We start from the raw sequence: 17648 nt of genomic DNA, 5'->3' as shown, positions 1-17648 counted from the left end.
CTCTGACTCTGCTCTCCGAGTGAGAGAGGTGTGGCCTTTGACAGGCAGTCTTCCACTGAGTCAGAGAGGTTGAGGCACAAATTGCCCAAATTTGCAGTTGTTCCCCTTTAAGTACACAATCATTTAAAAAAAAATCTCAATATGCATAACATAGCAGCTAATTAATATCTTATTAGGTCCATAATGAGAAGTGAAGTGTGTGTTTCCAGGGGTACAGAAGGACGTGACTTTACGCTTGTCCCTGTGTCTCCACTGCCAGTCTGTATTAGCCCCTGTTCACCACTATGGCATTTCAGTCATCTAACCAGCCTGCCGTAAACCCCCAACCCCACATCCCCAGAGGAGCCCAACATCTCATAAACACAAATTGACTTCCACTTCTATAACACTGGAGGCGCAGATGGCATTTAGCTTCTATTCACTCCCTGTCTGGATATTTCATCTCAACACACCAAATGAATCCTCTCCATTCTAATACATATGTAATTTGACAACAAGCTCAGAGATATAGCCACTCTATGTAAATATGATCAGGCTGGAATGAATTTCCCTGGTGCTGTACAATAAGTGTATAGGATGAATAATTGATGACTCTTGATCCTAGGAGAGAGGCATTAAGGGATTGCACCACACTATAAACACTATACCCACCGTGCCCTACTGCTTTGCAGCCTACAGCAGTTCAGTCGAATCGTTCGACTACGACTGGTTCATCATTCTATTTAACCATTCATAGAGGGTTAAAAGTCAACCATAAAATCTAAAACCGAAGCTTTCAAACCCTTGAATTACATCTTTAAAAAAAATGTATGAGCAACCTGAACAGACTGCTATCTTTGAAAATACCTGCATGTAGTACGCTCATACAAGCCCCCACAAATCTGCAAGTGGCAGGTCAAAAATCTCAAACCCGCAAATGGGCATGTTTACAAATAATACCTGCTAGCAGCAGGTTTTATTGCACACATCAACCCAATCTTAATTAATCTTAATCTTAATCTTAATTAAAACGTCAAAACCTTCACATCTTATGTATGACATTTAATGATAAAAGGTCAGGGAGTGACATTTTATGACTGAACATCTGACAATTGAAGAACATTTATGTAACAGAAAAAAAGTACCTCTACTTAAGTACATTTTCATTGAAGTAACAGTACTTATACCTAAGTAGGATGTTTCAATAATGTTTTCCCTCTTGATGGTGTGAATAAAAGTGGAGGAGGCTGTTATTCCACTGACCTGTCAGCTCCTGCTTTCCTTTCATCCATCTGACAGAGGCGGCAGGCTTGCTGCCCATGGCTGTGCAGGTGAGCTCTGTCTCATTCCCCTCGCTGACCATCTCCTCCCGGGACTCGATGATTGGGCTGCCTGGTGGGACTGACACACACACAGCAAAAGCCTTAGACACACAACAGCATGGCACAGGAGGGATACACATGTACTCATGTACTGTATGTGTGTATGTGTACAGACACACACACACACACACACACACACACACACACACACACACACACACACACACACACACACACACACACATATTCAATTTGGGCAATACACAATATATATCTTGATATTCCATATTTCTTTCCTTATAGCCTGTATAAGACTTAACATAAAGTTCAAATACACTTCTTACTCAAAGAAACAGTCTGCATTTACAGAGGATTTGTCTGAAATAAGAAAAAATATACAATTACAGTTTATTTCTGAGAGGCTAGCTACCTTGTTTTGAGTTTAGCCCTAACAACGTACGTAGATCGCTGAAGCAAGCACACAGAGTTTCTTTAGACATTTTCTATGAAAGCAACAATACAGTAACATGTGTTAGTTATACCTTTTTTTATTACTACTAACAGAAACCAAACAAAATCCTGACAGCAGACTGCTAGATAAGCTAGGTTTTTGTGCTGATTTCTTTGAGCACAGATCCACTATTCTCTGCTATTCTTCTCTGTTCTCCAATTTTCTCCCGCTAACAGCAGTCCGCTGTGCTCCTATGAAACATGAATTGTCAGGTGGTGTGTGGCCATGACTCCAGTAGCCTAAGCACAAAAAGAAATACGCTCTCTCTCTCTCTCACACCCAACCAACCACCCACCCACACACACACACACATACTTTTCATGCATCTTTTCTTCTGCTCTTATTTAGATTTCAACAGGGAGCGGGGACGCAGGACGCAAAATTAACTTTACCACACTAACAGCCATTACTTCTTACCAAACTCCCTAACACACACACACACACACACACACACACACACACACACACACACACACACACACACACACACACACACACACACACACACACCAGAGGAGGCTGGTGGTGATCGAAATCCGAGGACGGGCTCATTGTCATGGAATGGAATAGGGAATTGTATCGAACACGTTTGTGGATACCATGTTTGATACGACTCCTCATTCCATGCCATGCATTACAATGAGCCTGTCCTCCGATTTCTACCTCCACTAGCCTCCCCTGAGAGACACACAGGCATGCAGCACACACGCACACAACAATGAAACCCACAAACACGCGCATGCAGGCACACACATACACAAGCACGCACACACACACACACACACACACACACACACACACACAGACACACATTTGAGACACTTGAATAAAAACGAAATAGGGGCATGTTATTTCAAGAGCTCTTAAATATCACCCTTGGTTCAGCATTTCGGTTGCTAGATTTAATTTCTATAACTAGCGTAATTACTTTAAAGTGTACTTAATTCCTTTCAATCCCCCAGGATGTCTTCATGTATAATAAAGCTCGACTATTAGTGTAATTTCACACCCAGGCTCCACTGTGTGGCACAGCTGACTCTCAATAGGGAATCATTTGGAGCAGCCAAGACAACATTCACTAGGATTCACAGTCAACACAGCTGCCAAAAACTACTCAGTCTGAAATATACTGTACTCCCCTCTCCACCTCGGCATCTGTTCATCTTCATTATGCGTTGGAGCACTGTGAGAGCCTAATTTGCTGACATTTTGTTCCAGTTGGACTAAATATATAACATGATCAAAAGAAACTGTATCAACCAAGTCAATCTATTAACACTGATTTACTGTACTATATATATGTAGTTCAGCTTCTATAGGAATAGCTGTAGAAAGGAAGGTACCATACAAGTACAATGGACATATATAATGGATAGTGAACAAGCATGTGTATCGTACTGAGTGTGTGTGTGTGTGTGTGTGTGTTTGTCTGTGTCAGTGTGTGTGCGTGTGCCTGTGCGTGTGCGTGTGCGTGTGTGTGTGTGCTATACCCAGAACAGTGATGTCCGCATAGGCCTCCTGAGGGGGGTCTGTGTAGAGCTGGCACACATAGCGTCCCTCGTCTGAGAGTGACACGTTGGACAGAGACACCCGCAGCTCGTTGTCGGAGAAATTGACCAGCTGGAACCGACTGTCCTTCAGGGCTGAGGAGATACAGGCATAAGAGAGACGTGGATATAGACATGCAAGCATGAGAGAGAGAGAGAGAGAGAGAGAGAGAGAGAGAGAGAGAGAGAGAAAGAGACACACACAATATGTACTGTGGGCATGTATTGATACAACTAGTTAGTGCTGAGAATGAAGCCTAGGTGGAAAAAATCTATCTTTCATGACTAGAAAGAAAAGTGAGTTTGAGAATGATTCATACACGTCGATTCATAAACCATTTCATCTACACAGTCCACAGAGTGCTCTCTCAAAAGGAGAATGTGAAGAGTGCTGATGAGGACTCCTAACAAGCTGGGAAGTCTCAAAATGGCCCACTGCTGGTCACGATTGAATGCATCAAGCAGCTCACATATTCTAGAAAAGGAGAAGTGCTGAAACATACATAATGAATTAAATCACGGTTTGGAGGTAAAAAGAACTAGATGGCGTACTAAATCAGAAGTAGTTCCTTGGGGACTATACTTGGCAAGAGTGGCGATTGAGAAGGATGTTTCTTGAGTCATATTTGAGGTGTCCAAACTTTGCCTCGCTCTCTACAGTGTTTTAACCCCTCTACCTGAACATTGTTTAACATAAATTCCCCCAGATGATTAGTTGAGAAGTGTACGTACAGTACACAGTAATGATGTTTATAACCGTGGAGCTAAAGAACTCAATTCAGCGCAGATCATCTTTAAAACATGGGGAGCCCATTCCTGTCAGGCCCTCCGAGTCAGCATCTTGATCATTACTGAGGCCTTTGAGCTTTGTCGATATGAGGCCTCATTCCCAATCCTGTCTCCTAATTTGAGAAGTCTTTGGAAGTTTCTCCTCAAAGAGTTGGTTGAGAGGAGCGTGCTTTGAGAGTCAACGGGTTTGCTGGAGAGGAAAACCTCTCCTTCCACAGACATTGAATTTAGTTGACATGAAACAGTTTATACACTGTCAGGTGCTTAAGTGTGTTGGGGGTTATAGAGCATGATGTATTCCCATAAGAACCTGTATGAGGGTACTAACAAGCTCAGAGTCAAGTCCTGAGGAAAAATACCATAAATAAGTCATGTTGGATAATTATAGTCTGAAAAATAAAAAAGGAGGTCAATGAGCTTGCTGTATGGTGGATGATGACACTAACATTATGTCACACGGCTCATTCCTACCACGAGCGGACCTGGGGCTTGAACCGAAGTTACAACGTCACAACAAACTTTAATGCACTGTCCATGCCACTGAATAGAGAGGATTTCTTTTCAAACATGGACACAAATGCACACTGCTCACCTGCAAAAGAATGGCATCGGAAACATTATTCAGCTAACTCTATGTCTCAATGTTGTGCAATGCGTGTGTGCAAGTCGTGTTGTAAACATCATTGACTCATGGCAGGAGGAACAGTTGGGGCATCTGGCACGAAAAACATTAGGAAGGTGGAGATTTGCTGTCCCACTTTTTACTTCCTGCGCCTCAATCGAGAGATGAGATCCTGGGTTCCGAAATGACAACGTTTGCATGTGTGTGTGTTTGCATTTGTGAGTTCGATTAGAGGTGTTGAATGTACTATACACGTTTTGTGGGGTCACAAAAGTGTTTGTTGGTTATTTTCCTGGATCAGTTAGTATTGTGTGTATGTGTGCCTGTATCTGTGATTGTACCAGTTGTTGTATTGTTCCCTGTGTTTCGTCGTGTATGTCACTGTTGTTTACCTCTTCAAAGGCCAGGCTCTACCAAGAGAGGCCCCAGTGACAGGTAACAATGACATAGCAGAGGGGGGTCTCCACAGAACAGCAATCCCTTCAGGACTAGTGCTCAGAATAGCCCAGCTATGGGGTTTCTTGGTGCTCACTGTAGGGACACTGCTCAGCCAACCACAGCACAGTAGTTCAATACGATCAGAGCGCCTGATTGTTACACAGTCTTTATACAACCCTGGGCCAATTTACCCACATCCAACAGCTTGTGTAACAGCACCTAAGTATTGTACTGTACTTCAGTCATTTCCACATCTGCTAATGTGAATGGGCATTCTGTTTAAAATGTAATTAAGTGGTAAATTGTTAGGTAAGTGTCAAACACATACAAACACTGTTTGGCAACTCAACTCCAGTGTGGTCTAGACTCCAGACGTGAAATGAGAGTAGGAACGCAGGAAAGTGTAAAAACAATAGGTGTTTCTTATTTCACCTTGACTGTTGTCTCAAATCCAAGACACAACTAAGTGAAAGAGATCTGCAAACTTCCATTGAAAGGAGAGGAAGTCATACGCTAATACATTCAATCACTGTCTGAACCTTACAATATTCTGTCTAAAAAACTAGTAACGATCAAGGACACACCATTCAGACTGTACTGTTGTATACTCTATTATTAATCTCGGCTTGTGTCAATAAACCAATATGTCAAAGACAGAGAGCATCACAATTTATACAAGTAATCAAGGGCCTTGGTAAACAAATAGGTAGCAATAAAAAGGAATGAGATCACATGATGAAGCCAGGCCAGTCACTTGTAGGATACATGCGCCTGCACACGACAGTAGTTACGTGCATGCACGTATCAGGCAATAGCAATTGGCAGAGGGCTACAAAAGGAAGATTGCTTTGCTAGATGGTAGGTTGGGGGTGGAAGAGGGCATGTAACCAAGAATTGTAACCCAAACATCACAGCTTCAAGTCTGCTTTGGGGCAATTTTGACAAAAGTGCTTTTAGCGGTTTTGTTTGTTAATTCTTGTTGCTAATGTATGCTAATACCTTTCCCTGACAACTTACCCTTACACTAACCACTCCAGGTTAATGCCTAAACCTATCCCTAACCCTAACCCTATCCCTAACCACTCCAAGTTAATGCCTATAACTAACCCTAAACCTAACCTAACACTTACCTTAAAGTTAAAGACAAATACATGCTAACCGGCATGTAAGATGAAGTACCACATAGCTGCGTTGCCAATTGAGTGTTTATTTTGTATTTTGTTATCGTGTAACCCTTTATTGGTGCTTTGTGGAAACGTGCAGATTTCACACTACAGAAACGTGCATACAGTATGAGCATGTTATGGTGCTCGCACGTTTTGCTAGGAGACAGTGTTGGATAAAGCACGTTTCGTGAAGAGGGCTGTTTTGGTCCATCCAACTCGTCTTCTAAAACGAGTGTCGTGGTCGGGCACTTTATATACCTTTATATACCTTTATATACCTTATACTGGCCTTTATATACCTTATACTGGCCTTTATATACCTTTATATACCTTTATATACTTTATACTGGCCTTTATATACCTTTATATACCTTATACTGGCCTTTATATACCTTTATATACCTTATACTGGCCTTTATATACCTTTATATACCTTATACTAGCCTTTATATACCTTTATATACCTTATACTGGCCTTTATATACCTTTATATACCTTATACTGGCCTTTATATACCTTTATATACCTTATACTGGCCTTTATATACCTTTATATACTTTATACTGGCCTTTATATACCTTATACTGGCCTTTATATACCTTTATATACCTTATACTGGCCTTTATATACCTTATACTGGCCTTTATATACCTTTATATACCTTAAACTGGCCTTTATATACCTTTATATACCTTTATATACCTTATACTAGCCTTTATATACCTTTATATACCTTATACTGGCCTTTATATACCTGTATATACACCTTTATATACCTGTATATACCTTTATATACCTGTATATACCTTATACTAGCCTTTATATACCTTTATATACCTTATACTGGCCTTTATATACCTGTATATACACCTTTATATACCTGTATATACCTTTATATACCTTTATATACCTTAAACTGGCCTTTATATACCTGTATATACCTTATACTGGCCTTTATATACCTTTATATACACCTTTATATACCTGTATATACCTTTATATACCTATTTTACAGTTTATTTGTTTACAAGGATATGCATAATTGGCGCTATTAGAAATGTGCACATTTTAAAAACGTCCAGTGTGGTCAGAAAGAGCCGTAGAGCCCAAAACGACACGCTTCACCTTCAATGGCCTAATGAACTAAAAACCAGTAGCTTTTCATTTTCATTATTTTTCAAAATTGTTAACTCAAATCACTTTCTGAACGACCTGAATTGAATGGACTGCAACCCTGATGAATGGTGTTGGGGCTTGGGAGTGTGCGTCAAGTGGACATCACTTACGTCTGACATCTCTGAAGTAGATTGTCTGTCTGCTGGGGTTGAGGAGCTGGATGACAGAGTCATCATTATTCTTCACTCGGCAGCTTATGGTGGCCGTCTCTCCCTCGATGACCGACACGTTGTCTGTCCCCAGGTTCTGGCCTTCAACTGAACGCAGACAAACAGACAAGACGAAACAGGCTCATACCAGATGGAGATCGCAAAATATTCTGAGAGACAACTTATAAACAACAAAAACATGATAGAACATATCACCGAAGACACTGAACAGCATGACTACAATAAACACACACAGGTATGATTGTGAACACACACAACGCCTGACCCATATAGACACAGGTTAACTGTCGTTGTAGTCACATCCCCTAATCCACCTAATATAGGAGCCTCTGTGCAATGTTTGGCATTATTGATCTCCCAGCTCAGTGTGGCCTACCAGATGGGCTGTACGAACTTACTACTCACAGAGAGAATGGAGGAGAGAGAGGGAGAGAGAGAGAATGGAGGAGAGAGAGGGAGAGAGAGAGAATGGAGGAGAGAGAGAGAGAGAGAGACAGAGAGAATGGAGGAGAGAGAGAGACAGAGAGAATGGAGGAGAGAGAGGGAGAGAGAGAGAATGGAGGAGAGAGAGAGAGAGAGAGACAGAGAGAATGGAGGAGAGAGAGGGAGAGAGAGAGAATGGAGGAGAGAGAGGGAGAGAGAGAGAATGGAGGAGAGAGAGAGAGAGAGAGACAGAGAGAATGGAGGAGAGAGAGAGAGACAGACAGAGAGAATGGAGGAGAGAGAGAGAGAGAGACAGAGAGAATGGAGGAGAGAGAGAGAGAGAGACAGAGAGAATGGAGGAGAGAGAGGGAGACAGAGAGAATGGAGGAGAGAGAGAGAGAGAGAGACAGAGAGAATGGAGGAGAGAGACAGAGAGAATGGAGGAGAGAGAGGGAGACAGAGAGAGGGAGAGGGTGGGGGTGAGAACTGTTGAAGAGAGAGCTGCATCAGAGCTCTCCATCTGAGGCTTTATGAGCACCATGTGCAGTGAGCTCCTAGACTCCATCTCTAAGGAAGCCCAGACTTGTCAGCCACGGAATCAGCCTCTGAGGACTGCCACACCTGTGCTTATTGTTTCCAAGGACGCATTCTCCGATCGTTAACGCCTAAACCATGCATCCATTTTGTTTCCAGAGTGAAAACGGTTTGTTCTCAGCCTTCCAGGTGAGAAGGAGGAGGGAGGGAGAAAAAAAAAAATCAAAAGTCACCTTGTGCTATATTTATCCATCAGGCAGCAGCCAAAAGGCGTAAGAAGAATGGGAGAATGCTTTTAAAATGCCTCGGATTCGCACCGGCAGAGGAACAAGACTCCCAGCCACAGCCCTGAAGAAAACATCAAAAGCACATTTGCATGCCTGAGTTGTCAGACAACTCCAAACCATGCTGACATTTACAAAGTGGGAAAAAAGCACCTGCATTTCCAGATAGTGATAATGGAAATAGACAGCCAAACTAACATGATTCAAATGAGCTCAGCGAATGCAGCAGGCAATAAGAAATTAACCTCCTGTGGAGAAACCCCCCCACCTCAGACCTGTCTGAAGCAATGAACTCTCTGTTTCAGTGCTGTACTACAGATATTGGAACAAGTGGACATTCATACTGTGGGCAGAGAATAAACTGTTGTTCTTTCTTTAACCTTCATTATATCTAGTTTTATTTTTCTCCTTTGTTTCTATCCACTTGTGCTTTATTTTCTCACTCTCCATTTTTATTTGTTCTGCCTGTAAAGCGCATAGGTAGTGAAAAAATATAGTGAATTTACTTGCTGTTCAACCTGAAAATTCCCATTGGGATTTTTTCAAATAGCTAATATAAGTGTTTTGTAACACATAGGTGTACAGTTTCTTGTATGTTTTATTATTCTGATTAAAAAGCGTTTGTTTCTCGTAACCGCTCCTCAATTATTTGGTCAACGTACAGTATAGTGGGGTAAAGCATAGTTAACTATTTCGAATAAAGATGATTTGGATTATTTAGTCATCAGCACCCAATCAAATTGATGTCTATGAAGTGTGTGCTCAAACGTAGTGTGCATGTGTGCTAATCAAATTCTGACTGCAAATTCTGAGTCTGACTGACTGCAAGCAGGAAGGATGCTCTCCTATGCTTATATTAAGTACACACAGCAGAGGAGCCAAGAACTCAAGCGTTTTGATGTCTGCTTTATTTCTGTTGTGTAAAAAGTAATGTATTTGGCAGACAAAACGCCAACACTGAGGAACCTTAAAGCAAAGTTACCCTGTTCTCAATCTGTTGGACTGAGAGGAAAGGGACTGCTACAGATACATTTCTCCATAAGGTTTAAGCAGCCCTAAGCAGGGTTGGGTTCCCTCCAATATCCCTTCCTTTCCTGGCATAGGACTCATCTCAATTTCAAAACACACATAAATAACAGCGCTGTGATTAGCAATCCCATCAAAGCGAAGAAACAGGCCACTTTGCAGGAACATGGAGGGTTTTCGCAATTGGAGTAAACATTTTCAATTGCCTCTGCATCCTGGTCATGATTGGGTGCAAATGAGGAGAGGCAGTCATTAATTCCTGGTGGTGATGGGTGGGTGGGTGGGTGGATGGGTGGGTGTAGGGGGGGGGGGGCGGAGGCAGGGCACAGATGACTGCCTGATAGATTCACACTCATTCCAGTCGTTGTCTAGATGAGAGCAACGTGCCAGTGTTTCCACACATGGCTGCCCTCCTGTTCTTCCATCTGAACAGACTAAATGACACAGTCAAAGGTAATTAATTACAGAGGCCTTCAAAGGTCCGTAAAGTCACTGAAGGAATGTAGAACTGTATGCCGGACATCGGGCCCCATCAACTGCACATTCTGCAGGTACACAGTACACAGCCGAAACTCCGAAACTTTGAAAAAGTTGGCCCAAATCTGAAAAATATTACCCAAACTTTAGTTCCTCTTCATTCCTCCACCTAAAGTTAGCAAAGGGCACCTTTTGATTCAAATTCCTTCCTCTTTGAACCTTTTCCCTCTTGTTTTCACATCAAAAGACATGAAAGGGGCAGCGAAAGCAGGACAGCCAGCCCCTGATTCCTCTCCCCTGAGTCACCGCTGTCTGGAGCAGCCCTGTCCTTTCAAAGAGGAACCAGGACGAGTCTGCAGTCATTAACAATGAAAAAAGGCCCCCCCCCATTCACTGCCTTGTGAGCTACATGCACTAGTCATTAAAGATCACTCTCTATGAAGGGAAGATGTTTCAAGGACACTTGTGACTAAAAAGGCTATGTCTTCGTCATTGCGCATTATTAGTGGCTGAATTTTTCCAAGACGTTTCTACTCTGCATAGAGGGAGATTTCAAAGATTTCTGGCCGTCTAATTTGATCGCTTTTATCATCTCTGTCTCAAGTTTCATGTCTCAGTTTTGACAAGACTCTGCATGGCATAGAGTACGTAAAGAAGAAGATTCCCCTCCAGACAAGTGGTTCCCCTGTACTCCATTAGGTTATGCAGATTGTGCCATGTTCCTGCAGATCAAAGATGGTGACTGCTAAATCTCCCTTCCTACTGTGTACGCTTCAGGCAGATTCTGAAGTCTTTAAATTGATTTATCATCACGTCATCATACATACATTAAAATAGCAAGACAGGACATGTGTCAATACAATAACAGAGACAAAGGCATGCTCAGAGACAAATACAAACTTTGGACCGTTTTTTATATATAAATATATATTTTTTTAAATGGGAAGGAAAAGGGAACGAACTGCCTCACAGATTGTAAGGATGAGTTGTATGTTGTATATTGTATGACCATGTTATACCTCCCAAATAAAAAATTAAATACATTTTAAAAAATACAATAACAGAGACAAATACAAACTATGCACACATTTTTTGGGGCGTATTTTGGTTGAATTTGGTCTCTCTGCATAACACCTGTGTTTCACGAATACTACCCACATCCAGGGTGCCAGAGCCCCATGGGTTTAGCAAGAGTGATTATACAAATACTACAAACACAATGGCAGTACACTGACAGAGCAACATTTAACACGCTACACATGCTGTACACACAACATGTTTTCACAATGACATGCAGTTGCAGTAAATGCCAGAAACAGACAGATCAGTCAGATGAATGGAAAACAGGTGCAAAGTAAAAGTAGTTACCTGACATGGTTTCAGCAGCTCCTGTTCCAGCAGTAGGTAAGGAAGAGAAAGGAGAGAAGAAAAAGACAGATATTGTAAGCAGAGGCTAATATCCATAATACGACACACATAATCCATTGGTTTTAGCAACATTCTCTCTTTAACTGACTAAATCCTGAATGTGTGGCAAACTAATTAAAATACATGAGGTTATAACCCTGTGATACAAAACATTAAAGGGGAAAGCTGGTATTTAAAAATAACAAAGCGGTCTCCTTAACACTTTTTTTCGGAAACAGCTGAGGAATGTGGCTGGAGAAATGTATCCTCTTTCAAATTCATAGACAGAGCTACTGTCCATGAGATCAAAATGCTATTTTGCTTTGTTTACAAACAATGTACTTCATTATTATTGAGTACTCTTTGAAGGTCGTTCCAAGTACTTGGGGCACAGAAACTAAAGGACGATTTGCGTAGTTCAGATGAAACGCTTGGAACTTTGGGGGTTAGCCAAGCTTGGGATCTGGTTTGTTACTCTAGGGAGCGTCTCTACCATAAAAGCAATGATGTGAGGTAAAATGGGAGTTTTATTAGAAACTGCTTTATATACAAATAAAAACCAATGATAAGCCTATCTTGAAGTCAAATACTCCCAACTCACAGACTGATATAAAAGACAATGGTGGATGCGGAAGCTATCTTTGGAGATGAGCCACAAAGCAGAATGGTAAACCGAGTCTAACGGTTTGAGAACTGAGGCTGCTGCATGCATGTAAATTGTGTCACCATAACCGAGGACAGGAAGGAGAGTTGCCTGGATAATCCTCCTATTATCAAAAGAAAGGCAGGACTTATATCAGTAGCACTTTACATTACAGCTCAGAATAAGTGGGTAATGGCATGGTAATAACCATGGTAATTACCAGTAATTACTGATTGTTACCAGTAACAAGAAAGACAATTACCTTGTTATTACAAGGTACGGCAGAAACTACAGTCCAACTTACATTGTAATAATAAGGTAATTGTATTTGTTGTTACTGATAACTACCGGCAATTACCATGTTATTACCCACGTATTCCGAGCTGTAATGCAAAGTGCTACCGTTATTTCTGTTCTGTGCTACCGTTATTTCTGTTCTGTGCTACCGTTATTTCTGTTCTGTGCTACTGTTATTTCTGTGAAAAAAAAATGGGGCGTTGTGTTTCCACCACCCAGGGTGATTCTGAGGACTTTGGGAGAGCAAGGAGGAGCAAACTATCGACGTCGTCAGAAACGCGTTTCCCAGCTAGTTTCACTCTCAAACCAGCATGAACATTTCTCAAAAATGAAATGTACATAGATTGTTCAATTTGCCAGCCAGATGAGCCAGTCACATTTCCCATGACATGAAGCTGTGCAAAGTTAATAGTGCATATAAATGCTTCTAAACAGGACTCCAAACCAAAGTAACTAACGGTTTATACCACGTTTTCATGCTTTTCGAACATAACAAGTAGCAGTCCCATAGACTAGCCTAGGCAAACAATGGGAGGGCACAGTACACACTGCACGCCTTCCCCCAAACCCCGCCCAAGTCCCAAAAAAGTCCCAAAAATCTCCCTGAGGTCCAACGTCATGGTAAGACCTTGGGGCCATGGTTTTTTGGGGACTTTTCTTTTTTTTTCTTCCGAGAAACACAAAGGTCTGAGGCTTCAAACTCTTGATCAGTTTATCAACATGTGTTTTAAAAGACAGTTTACCATCTATCCAAATGGCACATATAATGTGGGACTAGTTCAGTTTCAGAGCACAAATATGCAGATCATTGTAATCAATGTTAGAGAAAAACATACAATTAGTTTTGTCCTTATTCAGCACCAGCTAAAGATCAATAAATGATCAAAACCTTGCTGGTCAAGAATAGCCTGCTGAACTAAGAAGTAGACAACAGAAGTAGAAACAGTACCATCCGCATAAAGGCATCATGAAGTTTGATTTGGTAGTACTGTATTAATATGGAACAGCTCGGGAGGTACTGGACTTTGTTTTCCCTCCATGTGTCTCTGTTTGAGATACCTGGCCAGCCCAGGGCCCTGTGGAACCTCTGCCTAAGAAATGTTCCCCTGGGGCACTTTGGAGACTGGAGCGCCCACTCGGATCACTGCCCGCCCCAGCCTGGCATGGAATCTCACACCACCAGGCTATGGGAGACTGGCATGTTCCCAAGTCCCCATGGCAGCGCTGCTCAGGGCCTTCACCCTGGGGATAGTCTAGCTACGGTAGCTACCTATCATTCACTAAATCTCATCCCCTGCATACAGTATCCCAATATGCACTCTGATTATCAGATACAATCTTTTAGCATGTTAGGCTATCACAAAGACAGTAGTATTTTCATTATTTAGAATGAAAGACAGACAGACACATACAGACAGAAAGACAGACAGACAGTCCAGGGTTATAAATAGCTGCTAGCTCTGTGTCTGGTCCCCTGGTCTTTCTCCTCTTCGCTGTACCTGGAGCACATTAGGCAGGAGTTATGAGGTGCCAGCTCGCCTGTGATTAGATGTCATGGTTGTCGCTCTGCTTTGACAGCACTGATAGACAGATTTCTGGAGGGAAACGTGTGTGATGCCGTTCCAGCAAGCGGCGGTCCATCACTGCTATCTGTCAATCATGGAGGATGAGGGCAGGCAGAAAGGCCAACCATCCGTCCTCCAAATAAAGCTTGTCCTTGCCTCCTCCTATCCTCCTTCTCCCTCAGCTCCATTCAGTGGGAGGGATGTGCAAATGTCTGATGGTGACATTAGAAAATAAATGACAAGTGTATCTTTGTACTAGTGCATCACTGGACAGCTAGAGTGATCTAGAAACTATCTACATGTCTGTCTTTCCAGACAATACTAGCGGTGTTCAGCCTGTCTGTCGTCAGAGCGATTCCTCACAGAGCGGTGGTGCAGTCAGTGACTGAGCCAGACAGAGATCTCTGGGGAACGACTCTGAAAGGAAGGCGGAGAGAAACCCTCTTTCTAGGCTGCTGAGTTGAAACAGTGGGGGAAAGGTAACATTTCCTCTCTATGCTGGTGTGATGTCTTTCAATTCATGAGCCTCCTTTGAGGAAAACAATTTCCCTCCTTATTTCTGCCCAAGATCTACAGCTTATCGCATGTCAACCAAGTGTGTGTCCGTGCTGTGTGTGAGGCGACAGCAGGAGAGGATGTTGGGACGCTGTGCGGCCTGGGCAGTCACAGTGGCTCAGCGGCTGGCTGGCTGGCTGGCTGGCTGGCTGGCTGGCTGCTGCTGTGTGTGTGTGTGTGTGTCTGGTGTGTGTGTGTGTGTGCGTGTGTAACCCACTGTGCTTTCATTTAATTAAAAAGGTAGGGAGGAGGGAGTCCAGCCTTTTTCTTAAAGGAAATTTGATGGAAAAGCCAGCACCTGCTGAGTGGACCTATAAGAATCCCATATACACACACAGCAGCAGCCAGCCGGCCGGCCTCTGTGGTCATCATTCTCAGAATAGCAAGCCATGAAATGGTTTAAGCCCACCACACAAAAACTGTCCTGTCACCTAAAATGACCTCATAATGCTCACAAATATACCCCAGCTATTCTGTTCTATGGGTTGGCATTTTACAAATGCATGACTTCACTTGATTAAAACACTTCACAATACTGTACATTCCACTTATACCTTGCAGTAGTGCAGTAGGTACTCTACTGACTTAACTTTAGATTAACGTGTTTTTACTTGGTATGTTTATTGCTTCGTAATTCCATACTAATGTGTAGTAATACTGTATTTACTCTGTTACAACTTTTGTATCGACATGTTACTGGGAATACACTACACAACTTCTACACAACTGGAGAAACATCTAGAAAAATAGTTGTACAGTATATGTTGGCTATGTAAGTCTATGTATCACCTGTTAAACTAAACATATTAATTACTTATGATTTTTTATTTCCCGGTCACCAGTTTATCCACTTGCCACTTGTGTTATTATTGCCTAGAGCAATGTAAACCTCCTCATAGTCCCTCTCACACTACATGAGCGATTACCAACATTTCCGAAAATAATCAACACATCCTGGACTGGTCAGGAGAATGGAATGGCCAAATCAGTGACTATCGATGTCCCTGTCCTAGCCAACATTCTTAGGGTTTCACCCTGATCAAAACAATTCTTCTGGGACAGCAAAATCGTGGCGAAAACATGGTGAAATCGTGTAGTGTACTGTATGCCCAGCATTAGTATCTTTTTAATTGCTTCATAATTTCATACTAATGGACTTGAGCTGTGTTTGTAATTATGCAATTACTGTAGAATCCAACAAGGAATCTAAATTTCATATCAGTAACCACTCTCTCTCGTGTTGAGTAACACTGAAACAGAGAGCTATTACAGTGTGAATGTGTGATTGTAGCTGCCTCATTGTCATATCAGAGATAATGTAAGACAGAGAGGGGGAAGGGGGTGAATGACCCCTTAAAACTACAGTTTCTGTAATGCCACTACCGCAGAACCATCGACAGATCTCTCAGATCTATGCTTAATCCAGGTATCTACTTGGCTGTGGAATATCATTGAAAACACTTACCTGTAATACTACAGGGACAGCACAGGCTAATTCCTCTGACAGCAACATGCTAATCAAGTAGGCTTACCAGGAATACATTTACAGGCTATTTGCTCAATATACTGTAGTCAGAGAGGGATTTTCTATGTATCCCCACTTAAACAGTTTTCCGATGGCAGAGGTTTAACTGCATGCTATTGATGAAATATACAAACAGACAACGTAGCTCAACCGTGACAACCTCTGGGAATGGCTGATCTCATGGCCAGGAAATGCTTCTTTCTTTAAAGATTGAAATGTTGTTGATTTCAGAGTGCAAGACCCTGGAGGTCACAGGCTAGCTGGAGAGGCCACTGACATATCATTTTGCATCATTTATGTCTGCAATGACTGACAATAAGTAGGTGAGTACTAGTTTCAATGGAAACCTCACAGCCTGTCATTTCTGAGAGACGCTACAAAAAATTCAGAACATCTCAGGTGCTATATTTCTCACTTCTTTGACAAAGCAAAAAGAAAGCATAGACACGCAGACACACACACACACACACTTCTGACAGGATAACAGACAGCACTGCAGACTAACATCTTACACATATCTAAAGCACTTCAGATACAAAGATAGACATAAAAAAGACTCCCTTACAGATTGAAAAAAAAGGAAACCAACAACAACATCTTTATCACCATGAGACCTCTGTCACTCTCGTATTTGACAGAGTAAAACGTAAAATTACCATAGAGCAGCATAATTGACCCAATAACACATTACTAGTACTTCAGTATGACCCTTTTGGCACCTGGGGATATTACTGTAAGATCCTGATCAACATGATCATCCACTGGGCTATGTTAGCATGAATGGTTGGGTGAGCATTGATTTAAATGCAGCTGTTACCGTACACACCCACGCAGCTCTACCTCAACAGACCTCGATGAATTCCTAACCTCTGCCTCTGAGAGCTGCCAAATCTTATTCTGAGTGTCTGTTCCACTAACACCACTTCTTCCATCTTCCTCCAGAGAGAGAGAGAGAGAGCAGAGAGAGCCCGGGCTTCATTTCAGCTCAGTCTCAGGTGTAAGCGAAGCAGCGGCAGGGAGCACACATGCCACAGGAGAGCAACACAAAGCTCCGACTCAGTGCACAGCTCTGCTCTGATCACATTGTACTCAGAGATTTCCAAATAAAAGCCTCCACAGAATCATGTGATGTAATCATGCACCTCTTCCTGTTCTGGGGACATTGTTCTCCTTCATCTGTGGTGTGGTGCCA

At 42.2% G+C, this 17648-nt stretch overlaps 1 protein-coding gene across 1 annotated transcript in view; it reads right to left on the bottom strand.

Annotated features, from left to right (window-relative positions):
* cadm1b (cell adhesion molecule 1b) overlaps positions 1–17648 on the bottom strand; it is a gene marked incomplete at both ends in the record, with an annotated part of 110796 nt that overhangs the window by 23508 nt on the left and 69640 nt on the right. The window contains 3 exons of the mRNA XM_083685472.1: positions 1243–1380; positions 3303–3455; positions 7661–7807. Coding sequence (XP_083541598.1) covers positions 1243–1380; positions 3303–3455; positions 7661–7807 — 438 coding nt within the window. The remainder of the gene's footprint in view (positions 1–1242; positions 1381–3302; positions 3456–7660; positions 7808–17648) is intronic.

The sequence above is a fragment of the Argentina silus genome, assembly GCF_951799395.1.
Source record: "Argentina silus genome assembly, chromosome: 14".
Lineage (NCBI taxonomy): Eukaryota > Metazoa > Chordata > Actinopteri > Argentiniformes > Argentinidae > Argentina > Argentina silus.
The sequence above is the reverse complement of the archived record's forward strand: the minus strand, read 5'-3'. Positions and strand labels throughout refer to the sequence as shown.